Source organism: Heptranchias perlo, chromosome 15, assembly GCF_035084215.1.
Source record: "Heptranchias perlo isolate sHepPer1 chromosome 15, sHepPer1.hap1, whole genome shotgun sequence".
Taxonomy (NCBI): Eukaryota; Metazoa; Chordata; class Chondrichthyes; order Hexanchiformes; family Hexanchidae; genus Heptranchias; species Heptranchias perlo.
In genome coordinates, this window is record NC_090339.1 from 9,444,167 (window position 1) to 9,460,979 (window position 16,813).

A 16,813-nucleotide genomic window follows, 5' to 3' on the forward strand; every position below is an offset into this window, starting at 1 on the left:
GATCTCACAAACAGCAATGAAGTAAATTACCAGGTTTTTTTTGGTATTGGTTGAGGGATAAATGTTGGCCAGGACACCAGAAGAACTCCCCTGTTCTTCTTCAAATAGTGGGATCTTTTGCGTCCAGCTGAGCAGATAGATCGGACCACGGTTTAAACTCCATCAGAAAGACGGCACCACTGACAATGCAGTACTCCTTCAGTACTGCACTGAAGTGTTGGCCAAGATTATGTTGGCCAAGATTAAGTCTTGGAGTGGACTTTGAACTTATGAGCTTCTGACCCATTGGCAAGATTGCTACAAATGAGCCAAGCTGACACTTGTAATCTGGTACCATATGACAGTCTCACACAGGTCACAAGAACAGGTCTATTAAGTGAATATACCATGCTGGTAAACCAAATGGTTAAGGTTCCTGAGCGCTGTTGGGCCAGTGCAGTGGAGATTTATTCTTCACCTTATACTATGACTTGAGGTGGGGGTGAATGATGCTAGCACTGTATGAACATGGAGGAAAATATTTTTTCTAATGCCCCAAAAGTTACATCCCTCATTTTGAAAAGCATACGTGATATATTATTTAGCAGCATATTATTGTTGACTCGAGCACCAATCTGCATTCAAGACAACGAAGCATCAGGTAAACTGTGTTTCAGGACAACAAAGGAAACACGGATACTGAAATACCTTACTTTATATACACTGTTGGGAGTAAGTAATAACAGTTTGAAGCATACAGTATAGCTGTAATTTAACTGGAAGGTTCAGACAATGTTACAAACCGACAGCACAGCTCAAGTGGTGACATCTGAACTGGAAATCAAATTACCCTCTGTACTTAGTCACAACTACTTGATTTTTTCAAATGTAATTTTTTTAATTGTGCACAATCCCTGCGATGGCTCAGCTTTGATGCTAATACTTAGATTTTTCAATCAACGTTATTCTAATACTGGCAGCAACCCATTTAAAATAAATGGTTTTATCACCGGTGCCGGTCGGAAAATCTAGGCTTCCGTGTGAGAAACATCAGTGGGACACAATAACAATAATCACGTGGTTCAGAGATGAATATAATGAAATAATTATTTTGATGCCATATTACAAAATTCCAGGAGAAGTGATAATTTGGGCCCCACGCTGCCCTTCTGTGGGCTGTTGGGGCTCCCGCTCCCAAGCAAGGCTTCCCCACTAGTCGGCTTACGACCATTCTGCACCACCACTATTCTACTGTCATTCGCTCCTACTCACTGTACAAGTCAGACATCTAGGTCCTTGTGCTGCTGTCCCTCGTTTTTGAGAAAGGATGGCACGCTTCTGCGTCTTGTGCAACTTTTCTGTGAAGAATTTCCCAGCTCTTTGAAGCTACAGTTAATCTCTGAAAAGGAACAAACACAGGGTTGGCTGGAGACATTCTGAAACATTGCTCCGTCTCGGAGATAACGATATCTAAGCATTTGATGCTCACGTCGACCGTGTGGAGATAAGTAATGATGCTCTTAGTCAAAGTGTTAAAATGCCCCAAATTCCCGGGCCAAGCCACAGTCAGCCAACGTTAAAATAAAGTGATTGGATCTCTTATGAAGAACTTTCGCAGAAGACGTTGTAAAGTAGGACTCAACTTTTCTGCTGCACAAGTCTGATTGTGTTGTGGGCTACAAGACCATGGTAAATAAAGCAAGTAGTCTGATACAATTGTAAAACTTAAACGAAGAGGAATGTTAATTTTACTAATCAGAACCCAGTATTAATTCAATTATATCCACATTCAAACACATTGATTTATTAATTAGAATTGAACTATTGCTTCTGTGAGCAATTTAACTATTGCTTCCACAAGGCCAGTTCAAAGATGGAGGTTCTAGGGCAGAACAATACTATTAATAGATACTCTGTCAGCTTGGTTCCGTTGGCAGCACTCTTACCTGAGTCAGTGGGTTTAACCCCCACTGAGACCTGAGCCCATAATCTAAGCCAACACTTCAGTGCAGTAGTGGGAGAGTGTTGCACTGTTGGTGGTGCCATCTTTTAAATGAGAAGTTAAACCAAGTCCTGCTCAGGAGGTCATACAACATCCCATGACGCTATTCGAAGAACAGCAGGGACTTCGTCCAGTGTCTTATATTTATCCCTCAATCAACACCACCAAAAACCAGCTGTTTTTTTTATTTGTTCATGGGATGTGGGCGTTGCTGGCAAGGCCAGCATTTATTGCCCATCCCTAATTGCCCTTGAGAAGGTGGTGGGGAACCACCTTCTTGAACCGCTGCAGTCCGTGTGGTGAAGGTTCTCCCACAGTGCTGTTAGGTCGGGAGTTCCAGGATTTTGACCCAGCGACAATGAAGGAACGGCGATACATTTCCAAGTCGGGATGGTGTGTGACTTGGAGGGGAACATGCAGGTGATGTTGTTCCCATACGCCTGCTGCCCTTGTCCTTCTAGGTGATAGAGGTCGCCAGATTGGGAGGTGCTGTCGAAGAAACCTTGGCAAGTTGCTACAGTGCATCCTGTGGATGGTACACACTGCAGCCACGGTGCGCAGGTGGTGAAGGGAGTGAATGTTTAGGGTGGTGGATGGGGTGCCAATCAAGCGGGCTGCTTTGTCCTGGATGGCATCGAGCTTCTTGAGTGTTGTTGGAGCTGCACTCATCCAGGCAAGTGGAGAGTATTCCATCACACTCCTAACTTGTGCCTTGTAGATGGTGGAAAGACTTTGGGGAAGTCAGGAGGTGAGTCACTCGCTGCAGAATACCCAGCCTCTGACCTACTTTTGTAGCCACAATATTTATGTGGCTGGTCCAGTTAAGTTTCTGGTCAATGGTGACCCCCAGGATGTTGATGCTGGGGGAATTTGGCGATGGTAATGCCGTTGAATGTCAAGGGGAGGTGGTTAGACACTCTCTTGTTGGAGATGGTCATTGCCTGGCACGAATGTTACTTGCCACTTATTAGCCCAAGCCTCGAAGTCATCCAGGTCTTGCTGCATGCGGGCATGGACTGCTTCATTATCTGAGGGGTTGCGAATGGAACTGAACACTGAAATCATCAGCGAACATCCCCATTTCTGACCTTATGATGGAGGGAAGGTCATTGATGAAGCAGCTGAAGATGGTTGAACCTCGGACACTGCCCTGAGGAACTCCTGCAGCGATGTCCTGAGGCTGAAATGATTGGTCTCCAACAACCACTACCATCTTCCTTTGTGCTAGGTATGACTCCAGCCAATGGAGAGTTTTCCCCGATTCCCATTGACTTCAAATTTTACTAGGGCTCCTTAGTGCCACACTCGGTCAAATGCTGCCTTGATGTCAAGGGCAGTCACTCTCACCTCACCCCTGGAATTCAGCTCTTTTGTCCATGTTTGGACCAAGGCTGTAATGATGTCTGGAGCCGAGTGGTCCTGGCGGAACCCAAACTGAGCATCGGTGAGTAAGTGCCGTTTGATAGCACTGTCGATGACACCTTCCATCACTTTGCTGATGATTGAGAGTAAACTGATGGGGCAGTAATTGGCTGGATTGGATTTGTCCTGCTTTTTGAAAGCCAAACTGACCAGGGCAGAAATTTGATTTACTAGCTTAACTATTCCTTTTGGGAAGGTGGGATAAATTAGAAGCTAATAGTTGTTGCTGGAAGATGATTAGCTCATTGCAATTTTTGGGGCCTTGCTATGTTTGCCTACAAATCAAGTGACATCTCTTCAAAAGTAATTTGTTAGCTTTTGGGACATCAGAACGGCCCAACAGGTGTTATAAAATGCAAGTTCTTCCTTGGATTCTTTATCTAATTACACATGTAATGGTGGGCTGTGCGGGTATGCTCCTGAATAAGATATTGTTCCCTCTCTCCCACTGTTCCAACGTACCTCCACTTCTTCCCCTCTTCTCCTCTTCCCCCCCCCCCCCAACCCCTTCCACTTGGTCTTCACTCCCAAAGCGTTTTTAAAATGGGGACTTAATTGCATCTGCGTGCCCTAGTCCGATTAGTCCCCCTCCATCTAGTCCCACTCTGTTTGAACACTACACTTGTCTTGATAGCAATGTGCAACACAATAGGAGATCAACGAGTATGCATCAGAAGTCTTGCACTTGGAACATCAGTCACATTTGAAAGTGCCATACAGTGTATTCACATTTGCACCTAATTGGCTCAAATTCCTAGTTCACAGGACAGTTAAAACAAAATCACAACTGAACAGGTAGGGAACTTACCAGTGAACATGAAGTTTTTAAACAATCTTCCTCAAGCAACAGCTATTAACTTCTAATTTATCGCACCTCCCCAAAAGGAATAATTAAGCCACTAAATCAAATTTCTGCCCTGGTCAGTTTGGCTTTCAAAAGAATGGCCAGGTTAACCACACTGCACATCAGCAACAGACAGCTTTACTCAAGGCACTCCCTTTACATTTATTGGGAAAAGGCTATCAAAATATTAATACTCCTCTCCTGACACACCTAATACAATGTGCATTACATCATACAATCTCCTACTGCTATAAAACAACACACCCTCTGACAATGAGTGACACCAATATGGAACTAAATATAACTGGTATTTCAAGTTTGAATGATTACACTGTTGCCACTGCCAAGCATCAACATTTTGGTCACCAAGTCTCAGTGCTTGGAGAGGGGGCTTTGCTAGAATATAAAACATGTTGTCTTATTACAATACAGGAATGGATCATTTTACTGAGAAGTAATACACTTTAGCAGGATATTTACTTTGTTTAAATATTTTTATTTGCTACCGTAAAAGTCGTACCCAGTTATGTCATGTTTGGTACCTTGAACTAGTTTCATTACCCTTGCATCCATGTTATGCCATCTTATAGTGCAACAGCGATCAGAATACACGTCACATAATTGTGAAAACATTTTTAAAGTTGCAACTTTGTTAGTCGTTCATAACCTATTGAGTTTTCACAGCTTCTCAATTTTCATGGAACTAAATAGATTAATGATACACTTAACACCACATACAAAACAGTATATATCTAATGACCAAACAAATATCCAAGCAGCTTTGTATCAAGTTACCAGTTGTATTTACTTGTTGGGTAAATATTGTATGCAACAAATCCTGGTTTATATCATTTGTTTTAAGGCAAGTTTTTAAATAATTTTAAATTATGGATCAAATTTGCTATGAAGTATTTTGTGGGTGACAAATTATTGTCTGTGGAGTGCCATTATCATGGGACTGCAAGGAGAAAATATTTGGTGATTCATTGGGCCAGAATTATTTATATGTCCTGTTCAGGATCCCTGTTGTTCAAATTGATCTTGGTTATTCAACAGTGGAGTCAATTTTAATTAAAGGCTAGGAAGGAGATTTTGCAGAAAAAATTCTGAAATCAAGGGTTAAACGAAGGTTTCCACAGCACGCTGTTCCTGTGATATTAAATTGATAATAATTGTTGGATAATTAAATGTTAGTTTAAAGCAAACAGAATCCTCCCAATGTACCTGCAAGATTTTAAAAATTCTTTCATCAGTTTCTTGCAACTTACTCCAGTAGTTTCTTTTCTCAATTTCCACATTTTTTTTTTCCATATTTTGTTTCCAGAAATTCTTTTGCCTGTCCATTTCCTAACACAATCAACCTACATGAAGCACAGGTTGTCCAGTTGCTGGAGTGTGTTGACAGCCATCGCATCCTATCGACATAACAGTCATTTGTGCTTGCATAAAGTGAAAGCCTTGCTCCAGCAATCTTTCTCCCTTCACACCCAATTTCTACCAGCAAGCAGAGATATTTCAGGTTTGGAGGAATGGTGCAAGAACGTAATTACAGGAATGTAACAGGGAATGTTACAAATTAAAACATGTTTGACAAAAATTGTACCCAACAGATTCATAGACTGGACGCATGGTGTAGACAATAGAACTGCCATGTTGTATAATAAAACAACACTGAAAATGCTGGAAATCTGAAACATTTTTCTCTCTATAGATTCTGACTGCTCTGCTGTGTGTTAATAACATTTTGTTTGAACACTCCAAATGATTCAATTTCTTGAGTTATAAAAAAAGATTTATTAAGTCAAAATACATCTTAAAAGGCAAACAAAGAAACAAAGACTATTCCAGGACTTTGTTAGTAAGTCTTCTTCAATTAGTAACTGGCATTACAAAATAATTAAGCATTAACAGCTGTTGCAGTGCAATCTCAAGATCTGCAATTTTGACAATGGAATTTGCTCCACTATCACCCAGAGAAGCTGAACCCTTGTGCTGTTGGTCAGTTGTTTTCCCTTCCAGCCCTACACAATGTTCCCTAATCCCTTTCAGTTCTTCTCCAGTGTTACCCAGCCTCCTGTACCCAAAGAAACCTTGGCTCTTTCCAGTTCTCTCCTGGTATCCCACCCCTCACGACACTCACACCCTCTCAGAGTGACCTGTTTAGTTCTACATCCTAAAAATAAAATTTCAAAATAAGTCAGCTATTTGCTATTACAAGAAGGCAAATGAAAACTTTTAAATACTGCAAAAATAAACAATTTGACAAAAAAGTTCTAAAAACCTATAATGGCCTAATATTCTGTTCTTCAGTCTTTTTTTTAAATATAAAAATGCATATTTCACCTAGTGGCAGACAAGTTATTTTCAGCGAAGTAAAGTCGCTGAAAGTAGTGAAGAGGCTACCTGCCCGCAGTTTGGGTTTAAAGCAGTACTGCATACCGTAAAAAGGCCAGCTTGCAAAATTTAGGGGCAACTAGTGCACGATTTTGCTCTCTGCCGACAATCTTCTCTTTCACACTTTGCTGACAACAAAGAGCAATTTCTTCTAAAACAGTGTCTATTACGGTAGGGGGGGGGGTTAAAGCGAAGGGAACGTGTAAAAATCATAGCGAAGATAAGGTTAAACGCAGAAAAGAGCTATGCAGGGCAAAGAAAAGCTAGTGGGAAAAGCAGTATTGGAGGTGGAGTTAATGTCACGTGACTCGCCTCAAATCTTATCATTTCACTACATTCTTCAATCATTACCTCATGATTTTTCCCACCCTGTAGGGCAAGTGTCGAATAGCGTGGATTTAATAAGGAAAGATGCAACAACAATCATTTAAATCACCTTTCCAATAACGGGCGCTCCAGCACGGGCGCTTTCAGGTGTAAAAGCTCCGCACCCGTTGCCAGGCAAGAGGGCGGGATTTCCGGCCGGGCGCCGTTGCCATGGAGCGAGATCTGGAGAGCGAGCGCTGGGGTTTCCGACCGCGCCTGCGCAGTTGGCGCTGGAGCGGCTCCACAATTCGGCAGCCGTTGGTTTTGGCAGAAGTCGGGCTGGCCATTGGCTCCTGTCGACTCCGACGTCATGATCATGAGAGCAGGTGTGATTGGACGTGGCTGATTTTATTGTCTGGCTCGGAGAGCAGGAGAATTCTGCTGAATTGATATTCTTCTGATTTTTACAGGGCTTGAAGGTACGCGCAGCTGATTTTACCGTGAATTCAACTGAATTTAGAAGGAGATTTTTCCCCCCCCCTCCTCCTCCCCCCTTGTTGGGTCCCGGTAGTGGACAGGAGGATCGGTAAAAGTGGCTAAAGTTGCAGTTTAGCGTGGCCTGCCCGCCGGCTGCTGGTAGGTCATCCATGAATTGAATATTCAAGTTCAGACTTTCCAATTCAAGTAAAATGGCGCGGCCGCTCGCAAACTTTCCGTTAGCAACCCCGTCGGCGGCGGCGGCGGTGCTGTCCTTCTCCCCTCCCCCGGTCTCCTCGCCACGCAGCAAGGCGGACACTCTCCCTCACTGTTAAACTCTCTGCTAATTTCCTGGCGGATTCTGTCTCCTCAACGCGCTGGCGCGGGAGGGGAGGGGAGAGGAGAGGAGGGGGGGGGGGGAGGATTTCACGGGAACGGCCCAGGCGCTGACTCCAGTCATGCGCAGTACGGCAGTCTGCTGGGGATCTGACTGGCGTCACGTGTGGGGGAGGGGACGATGGGGCAACATTGTATAAAGCTAATGTAACACTGCCAAATCAGGAAAATTGTAAACCCCAGTCCATCACCGCATCTCCACATCAAATCAGGAAAAGTAACACTACCAAACAATGTAACGCAACACTGCCAAATCAGTTTACGTAACACTACCAAACAATGTAACGCAACACTGCCAAATCAGTTTACGTAACACTGCCGAACAATGTAACGCAACACTGCCAAACAATGTAACGCAACACTGCCAAACAATGTAACGCAACACTGCCAAACAATGTAACGCAACACTGCCAAACAATGTAACGCAACACTACCAAACAATGTAACGCAACACTGCCAAACAATGTAACGCAACACTGCCAAACAATGTAACGCAACACTACCAAACAATGTAACGCAACACTGCCAAACAATGTAACGCAACACTGCCAAATCAGTTTACGTAACACTACCAAACAATGTAACGCAACACTGCCAAATCAGTTTACGTAACACTGCCGAACAATGTAACGCAACACTGCCAAACAATGTAACGCAACACTGCCAAACAATGTAACGCAACACTGCCAAACAATGTAACGCAACACTGCCAAACAATGTAACGCAACACTACCAAACAATGTAACGCAACACTGCCAAACAATGTAACGCAACACTGCCAAATCAGTTAACGCAACACTGCCAAATCAGTTAACGCAACACTGCCAAATCAGTTAACGCAACACTGCCAAATCAGTTAACGCAACACTGCCAAATCAAGAAAAGCAACACTGCCAAACCAGGTAACCCAGCACGGCTAAATAATGTCATGTAACACAGTCGATTAATCTAATGTAACACAGCCGATTAATGCAACACAGCAAAATAATCTAATGTAACGCGGTTGATTAATGTAACAGCCGAATAATCTATTGTAACACAGCTGAAGGATCTATTGTAACACAGCCAAATAATGTAACATAGCCAAATAATGAAATGTAACAGTCAAATAATTTAACACAATATAATATAATACATCAAAATATATTCCAGTATAACACTAAAGTAACTAATGTAAGCACAATCCGATCTCCTGTAACGCTGCACAGTACAAACTAATATAACACAGCACAATATATCCTAATATAAGTGGAATGTAAACCAATATAACAGGACTTAAACTTTAATGAAGCACAACACAAGCACAATATAATCTAAAGTAACAGCAATTTAGTTTAATATAACAATACAATATAACATTATATAATGTAACACAATATGATAATCTAACAGTACAATCTATTATAACAGTGCAATATAAAATAACCCAATATAGCAATATTATAACAGCACAACATAATCTAACCGAGGACTGTATAAAATAACATGATGCAAGATAATACCAAATGTATAACAGCAGAATGTAATCTAATATATAACACCATAATATATTCTAATATATAAAACAGCACAATATAATCCATTGCAACAAATACAATGCAATTTAACAGTGCAATAAAATATAATTTAGCACAACACAGTTTAATACAGCACAATGTAATTTAACAGAATACAGTATTACATGGCACAACATAATTTAACATGCAGCACAACACAGTTCAGTGCAACACTGAACTTGATCCTTCTAAACTGTCTTCGTTCTCCAGCCCCACCTTAATGTTCTTGAAGCGCCTTGTGCACTACACTTTTAAAAAAAAATCTGAATTATAAAGAAATTAATCCCTCTCAAAGCCCTGTACCAAAACCATTGCTTATATTTTAAAGAAAGTAATTGGCAATTACAGTGGCTAGGACCCTGCTATAGAATTGGCAGCAGTTCTTTTACTTGAGTGAGGATAGAATCTGTAATCTATTGCACAATGACAGAAGAATGTTCAAAACTGAAGTAGTCAAGTTTGTTAGGGGTATTAGAACCTGTTGTGTTTTCACATTTCCCTATCATTTTCTTGTGCTTGAGAAAACTTGTCTACCACTCTATTCAGTGTAGTGTTGGGCATGCGCATGTCTGACTTGGGAGCAGGGAGGTTTGCTGTGCATCTTAGAACAGTGACAAGAACTAGTTCTCCTTGTTTCCAATGCAGGTTCCCTTCCAGGACCTTTCTCTTGCCAGTGAAATGCTTCTTACATGGTTTTGGGTTGAACCTTAAATGTTTCCAAAACCATTCTGGAACAGTGTGTTGGTGCTAAGTACTGTTTAACATATGAAAAATAATATATATATTTTTTTCAAGTTCCAATTTTTTCCTCTTTCTCTTCCCCCCCCCCCCCCCCCCCCCCCATGGTGAGGGCATCACAGATTATCTTTCCAGCATGGCTTTTCTGCTCCTAGCCATTGGACACTGAACTTAATTGTATTTCCCCACTGTGTCCTTAGCTGAAATCAGCCAACTCAGTAAAATTGGAAGGACCTTAGGGTCCTGGTCTGTATGGTTCTATACTGTGAAGTATTTATCCATGTTTGTACATATAGAGTAAATTGATCCTGTTATTTGTATGGCCATGTGGAAAATGGGGTATAGATATGTTCTTTGAAGCTTCGGATTATATAGTCTATTGATAATTACAAGTCATTTTTTGCACTGAAAGAATTTGAATTATCTTAATTTGAATTAAGCAATGTAAATAACACAGCAAAGTGAGAGTTCACTGATACAAGTTTTGAATTGTCAGATCATTTGATAACTTCAACTGAGCAATTTAAGAGTAGGCTGACTATATAATAGCATCTGTAAATTGTTAAGTGTTCAGGTAGTTGCAATATATTAGTGTAATAGAAATAGGTGTATTGTATTTGACTCTCAGTATACGAGAGAATTAAGCACTAAACTTTAAATGGAGAATTTAAGCATTAAAATGTTAATACCATTGACTGTGTGTGTGTGTGTGTGTGTGTGCGTGTGCGTGCGCGTGCTGACACTAATGTTGCTTGATTAACATTACTGAATCTGCCAGGGTGATTTCAAGTTATTTCCATTCTGGTATTTTTCTTCAAAACATTGAGAAATTCTGTGCTGAAGGCAGAATGATAAAACAGGTTCCCTACTGTGGTCTAGAACTCTTTGTTGTGGTTACAGCCTTGTAAGCTTTCATGACAGCTATTTGAAATCCTGTAGACACCTGTTGGAATATGTAGTAGTAGGTAAAAGTGCAGTTGCAACATTCAACAGATAACCAAAAGAGTGACGTGCTTGTTTGCACTTCGCCACAGTAATTGAGCAATAAAAATAAATTTGTGTGCTTTGTCGGGCTATGGAAAATAGGCTGACTGTGCTCTTTTATTAAATTAAATGGCCCATCTTCAATTCCCCAGCGGATTACGTGTGTAAATTCGTGTTACTATTCAATCATACCTTTAAAAATGTTGAACATGACTCCTTTGAAGAAACCAGTTGTATTTTTTGTATTTAAAAACCACTGGTTTCGCCTCCAGCTGAGGAACCGTGCAGTGCGAGGTGGAGCAGCAGTCTTGTCTTGCAAAGTTATCCTCGATCGAATGTGACAGGAGGGTCGGGAGCCAATCAGAATGGGGGATTGTCCACAGGTATGATTGAATTGATACAAAATGTGACCAGGTAAACATGACAGTGTTGCATAAGGTATTTTGTTATGGTGGGGTAGATGCAAGATAATCTGGGCTTGCATGGCCCATGCCAAGTCACCCAAAACTTGTAAAAGTGTAAAATAAGTCTTATTCCCATTGGCTTGTTGTATAAAACTGGAAACGAAAATATTATTGGAAGCTGGAAATGGACAGTATTTCAGATGACAATATAAGGTGATAAATCTTAAGCATTAAAAGATCTATTGCATTCTGTGCAGAGTAACAAGAGACACAAGCACCTTTCTGTTATCTTAAGCTGCATTTACACGACAGCTACAGTATCACTATGAAGAGGTTTCGTTTTACAATAACGTTTTACTATAATGTTAGCATCAGTGCAAAGCAGCTTGCTTCACACTGATGCCATGGTGTAGTCTAAATGCAGCCTTAAAGATGCAATAATTGGGAGGTCTGCAAACATTTTATTTTTGTGCTCATCGAGTGAGAGATATTACTGCTGGAGAATGGAGCACTTTTCATTTCAGGTACCCTGTGACAGCATCAATCACTCTTAGGTCAGATATAGCACAGCTAGAACACAGAGAAAAGCTCTCACTACTCTGCCCCAATCAATGTGCCTTAACTTCAATCTCAGCAGTGCAACCTCTATTGCACCAGTGTGGCATTATTTCTGTTTCCTGCACCAACCATTCTGTTTGAGTGACATTGTCCATTAGTGCCAAATTAAAGGTAGTTTTGTACAGTAGGCCAACGAAACTCACTCGGCACTGGATTGAGACTGCCCAAACTCATTTCACATAGGACCCTTAGGGTGACACTTTCATCCCATCTGTCTGGGCTGAATTTGAACTCAACTTCCAGAAAGACTCACTGTCTGACCCATTGCACCACCCAGTTCCCCACAAAATGGCACTTTATCAAACAATCTTAGAAGTATGAGGTTCTCCAATTTATAGGACAAATTCATAAATGCAGCGCTAGCAAAAATAAATAAATTCATTGGGCCAGGTGGTGTAAAAGGGGACTGCGGGATGGAGAGAAATGGGTTTAGCAAGCCATACCTTGGTATGACTCGACACTTACCCAAGGCGGAGTCAGTGAAGCTCCCAATTTTATTCCTGGAAAATCAGTGACAAAATTGAATGATGTTTTCCCCAACTTGACTCTCTTGCTGGCAAATGGGAGAGGCGGGGGTGAGGGGGATTTGGGGGACAGGCAAAGATAGAGAGATTGGGGGTAGAGAGGTAGAAAAAGAGATGGGGGGCTGGCATAGAAGGGGGACATGAGAGAGATTGAAGGGGCCAGGACCATAAGAGATAGGAGAAGGAGTAGACCATTCGGCTCCTCAAGCCTGCTCCGCCATTTAATGAGATCATGGCTGATCTGATTTTTACCTCAACTCCACTTTCCCGCCCTTTTCCCATTTCCATTGACTCCCTTGCTGATCAGAAATTTGTCAAACTCAGCCTTGAATGTATTCAATGACTCAGCCTCCACAGCTTTTTGGGGTAAAGAATTCCAAAGATTCACGACCCTCTGGGAGAAGAAATTCCGCCTCATTTCTGTCTTAAACGGGCGACCCCTTATTTTGAGACTATGCCCCCTAGTTTTAGATTCCCCCACGAGGGGTAACATCCTCTCAGCATCTACCCTATCGAGTCCCCTCAGAATCTTGTATGTTTCAATAAGATCTCCTCTCATTCTTCTAAACTCCAGTGAGTATAGACCCAACCTGTTCATTCTTTCCTCATAAGACAACCCTTCCAGACCCGGAATCAACCGAGTGAACCTTCTCTGAACTGACTCCAATGCAAGTATGTCCTTCCTTAAATAAGGTCACCAGAACTGTACGCAGTACTCCAGGTGTGGTATCCCCAGCACCCTGTACAGTTGTAGCATGACTTCCCTGCTTTTATACTCCATCCCCCTCGAAATAAAGGCCAATATTCTGTTTGCCTTCCAGATTATCTGCTGCACCTGTATATTGACTTTTTGTGTTTCATGTACGAGGACATCCAGATCCCTCTGTACTGCAGCATTTTGTAGAATTTCTCCATTCAAATAATATTTTGCTTTTTTATTTTTCCTCCCAAAGTGGATGACTTCACATTTTCCCACAATATATTCCATCTGCCAAATATTTGCCCGTTCGCTTAACCTGTCAATATCCCTTTGCAGACACTTTGTGTCCTCATCGCAACTTGCTTTTCCACCTATCTTTGTATCATCAGCAAATTTGGCCACAAGACACTCTGTTCCTTCATCCAAGTCATTGATATATATTGTAAATAGTTGAGGCCCCAGCACTGATCCCTGCGGCACCCCACTAGTTACAGATTGCCATTTTGAAAATGACCCTTTTATCCCGACTCTTTGTTTTCTGGTAGTCAGCCAATCCTCTATCCATGCCAGTATATTACCCCCAACACCATGAGCTCTTATTTTGTGCAGTAATCTTTTATGTGGCACCTTATCGAATGCCTTTTGGAAATCCAAATATACTGCATCCATTGGTTCCCCTTTATCCACCCTGCCCGTTACTTCCTCAAAGAACTCTAATAAATTTGTCGGACATGATTTCCCCTTCATAAAACTATGTTGACTCTCCTTGAATGTATTATGAGTCTCCAAATGTCCTGCTGCTACTTCCCTAATAATGGATTCTAGCATTTTCCCAATGACAGATGTTAGGCTAACTGGTCTATAGTTACCTGCTTTCTGTCTCACTCCCTTCTTGAATAGGGGTGTTACGTTTGCGGTTTTCCAATCCGCTGGGACCTTTCCAGAATCTAGTGAATTCTGGAAGATTACAACCAATGCATCCACTATCTCTGTAGCCATTTCCTTTAAGACCCTCGGATGCAAGCCATCAGGTCCAGGGGACTTGTCAGCCTTTAGACCCATTAGTTTACCTAGTACTTTTTCTCTAGTGATTGTTTTTAGTTCCTCCCTCTCCTTTGCCCCTTGATTTTCTACTATTATTGGTATGTTATTAGTGTCTTCTACTTTGAAGACAGATACAAAATATTTGTTCAGGACGAGATAGCGAGATTGGGGGAGATGGATGAAAGAGATTGGTGAAAGGAAATAGAGATAGAGACACCAAGAGGTCACGGTGACAGAATGACGAAAATGCAATCGGGTGAGGTGTGGGAACTGCCACAGGAGATCAGGGAGTTGTGTTTAAAAAAAACAGATTCTCTTTCTACTGGAAAAACCACTGCACTATCAGTATGAGGAGGGTGGGGAGCAAAGTGAGTTTCCATAGTTACCTGTGACACTTTACTTTTCAGAAACAAGTCCAGCAAAAATGGAAGGTTTCCAAAAAAAGGCAGATTATGCAAAATTTACTGTTTGTAGTGGAAAACGTGTTTGTTTTTTGCTGCTATTAACAAAACATTAGGTCAAGTTACTGTAGTGGAGGAGGGGGTCATACAGCCTGACTTGCTTGTGGCATGGTGAGTTCTTTCTCCTCACACACATGCTATACAGTAACATATAGGACTTTAATATGCTGAAATGTCAAAATGGTTAAAAGTTCAAATATTAATTGAAGGGTAAATTTAGCACTTCAATAATAATTTTAAAAATCACATTTAAGTACTTTTTTCCCCCACCCAAAAACACTCTTGTGATCTTCCCCTGTTTGGATTTTGAAATGGAAGACAGCTTTCCCCAATTTCAAACAAGTTCATGTAACTGGCACTAGCTCCTGGTAGTAAGCAGAATGAACTGGTCGCACCTTCATCTTGATGGAGAGGATGTAGGGTCGGAAACTCTGCTCGGGGTTGAAGAGGACGCCGAGATTGCCAACAGTCTGATTCAGCTTGAGACAGTAGCTAGGGAGAGGGATGGAGTCGCTGGCGAAGGTACAGAGTTTGTGGCAGAGGCCAGAAATTATGGCTTCTGCCTTGCTGACGTTTAGCTGGAGGAAGTTGGACAAGCAGCCTGACAGCACAGAGAGGGAAGAAATACAGAAGGACTTGGTTTTAACCTGTAAACACAATTGATGACATGACAGTTCGCGACATGACAATTTCATACCTGCAAGCGTCAATGCAATTAGTAACTGGAACAATTGATCATCTATTAAAATCCATTATTTCTGCTCAGCATTTTTCACATCTCTGCGAGAGGGACTGATTAGGAAGCTTATGGATCAACATGAACTAACTCATGAATCCAAAAGACAATTACCAAAGAGCATATATATTAATGACCTGGACGTGGGTATATGGGGCATAATTTCAAAGTTTGCAGATGACACGGAACTTGGAAATGAAGTAAACAGTGAAGAAGATAGTAACAAAATTCAGGAGGACATAGACAGACTGGTGAAAGGGGCAGATACATGGCAGATGGAATTTAATGCAGAGAAGTGTGAAGTGATTCATTTGGTAGGAAGAATGAGGAGAGGCAATATAAACTAAATGGTACAATCTTATAGGGGGTGGAGGAACAGAGAGACCTGGGTGTGTATGTGCACAAGTCTTTAAAGGTGGCAGGACAAGTTGAGAAGGCTGTTAAAAAGGCATCCGGGATCCTTGGCTTTATAATTAGAGGCATAAAGTTCAAAAGCACGAAAGTTATGCTTAACCTTTATAAAACACTGTTTAGGCCCTGGCTGGAGTATTGTGTCCAATTCTAGGCACCACACTTTAGGAAGGATGTCAAGGCTTTAGTGGGGGTGCAGAGGAGATTTACTAGAATGGTACCAGGGATGAGGGACTTCAGTTATTTGGAGAGACTGGAGAATCTGGGGTTGTTCTCCTTAGAGCAGAGACGATTAAAGGGAGATTTGATAGAGGTATTCAAAATCATGAAGGGTTTTCATAGAGTAAATAGGTAGAAACTGTTTCCAGTGGCAGAAGGGTCCGTAACCAAAGGACACAGATTTAAGGAAATTGGCAATAGAACCAGAGGCAACATGAGGGAAAAAAATGTTTATGCAGCGAGTTGTCATGATCTGGAATGCACTGCCTGAAAGGGTGGTGGAAGAAGATTCAATAGTAAGTTTCAAAACGGAATTGGATAAATATTTGAAGTGGAAACATTTGCAGCGATACAGGGAAAGAGCAGGAGAGTGGGACTATTTGGACAGCTCTTTTAAAGATCCGGCACAGACACGAAGAGCCAAATGGCCTCCTTCTGTGCTGTATCATTTTATGATTCTATAAGAAGGTGTTGGAGCAGGACCCCTAGAATTTATGATCCCTCATGACCAAATTTTGCCTCATTCCCAACTAAATTCTGCAGCATGAGAATGAAAATTGACTACTGGTCTTTTAATGTCTTTATTAAAGTTTTGACT

General features: G+C 41.5%; 2 protein-coding genes across 8 annotated transcripts in view; one reads left to right on the forward strand and one right to left on the reverse strand.

Moving 5' to 3' along the window:
• Window positions 1–7,390, reverse strand: part of si:ch211-26b3.4 (connector enhancer of kinase suppressor of ras 2) — a 648,212-nt gene extending 640,822 nt beyond the window's left edge. Inside the window, exons 1-2 of one of the 2 annotated variants that reach the window (XM_067996824.1) lie at window positions 7,078–7,390; window positions 1,252–1,378 (exon numbers count right to left, since the gene is read on the reverse strand). In XM_067996824.1, coding sequence (XP_067852925.1) covers window positions 1,252–1,267 — 16 coding nt within the window. In that variant the 5' untranslated portion in view covers window positions 1,268–1,378; window positions 7,078–7,390. Of the gene's footprint in view, window positions 1–1,251; window positions 1,379–6,992 lie in introns of both variants that reach the window. The other variant, XM_067996823.1, reaches the window with a different exon arrangement.
• The window catches only part of hdx (highly divergent homeobox), a 171,707-nt gene that overhangs the window by 52,928 nt on the left and 101,966 nt on the right, over window positions 1–16,813 (forward strand). Inside the window, exons 1-2 of one of the 6 annotated variants that reach the window (XM_067996831.1) lie at window positions 7,259–7,426; window positions 11,371–11,481. The exons of 1 other annotated variant lie outside the window; for it this stretch is intronic. In XM_067996831.1, the coding sequence (XP_067852932.1) occupies window positions 11,464–11,481 (18 nt within the window). In that variant the 5' untranslated portion in view covers window positions 7,259–7,426; window positions 11,371–11,463. Of the gene's footprint in view, window positions 1–7,258; window positions 7,427–7,500; window positions 7,584–11,370; window positions 11,482–16,813 lie in introns of those variants that run through there. 4 more of the 6 variants (XM_067996835.1, XM_067996832.1, XM_067996833.1 and 1 more) reach the window with 4 other exon arrangements.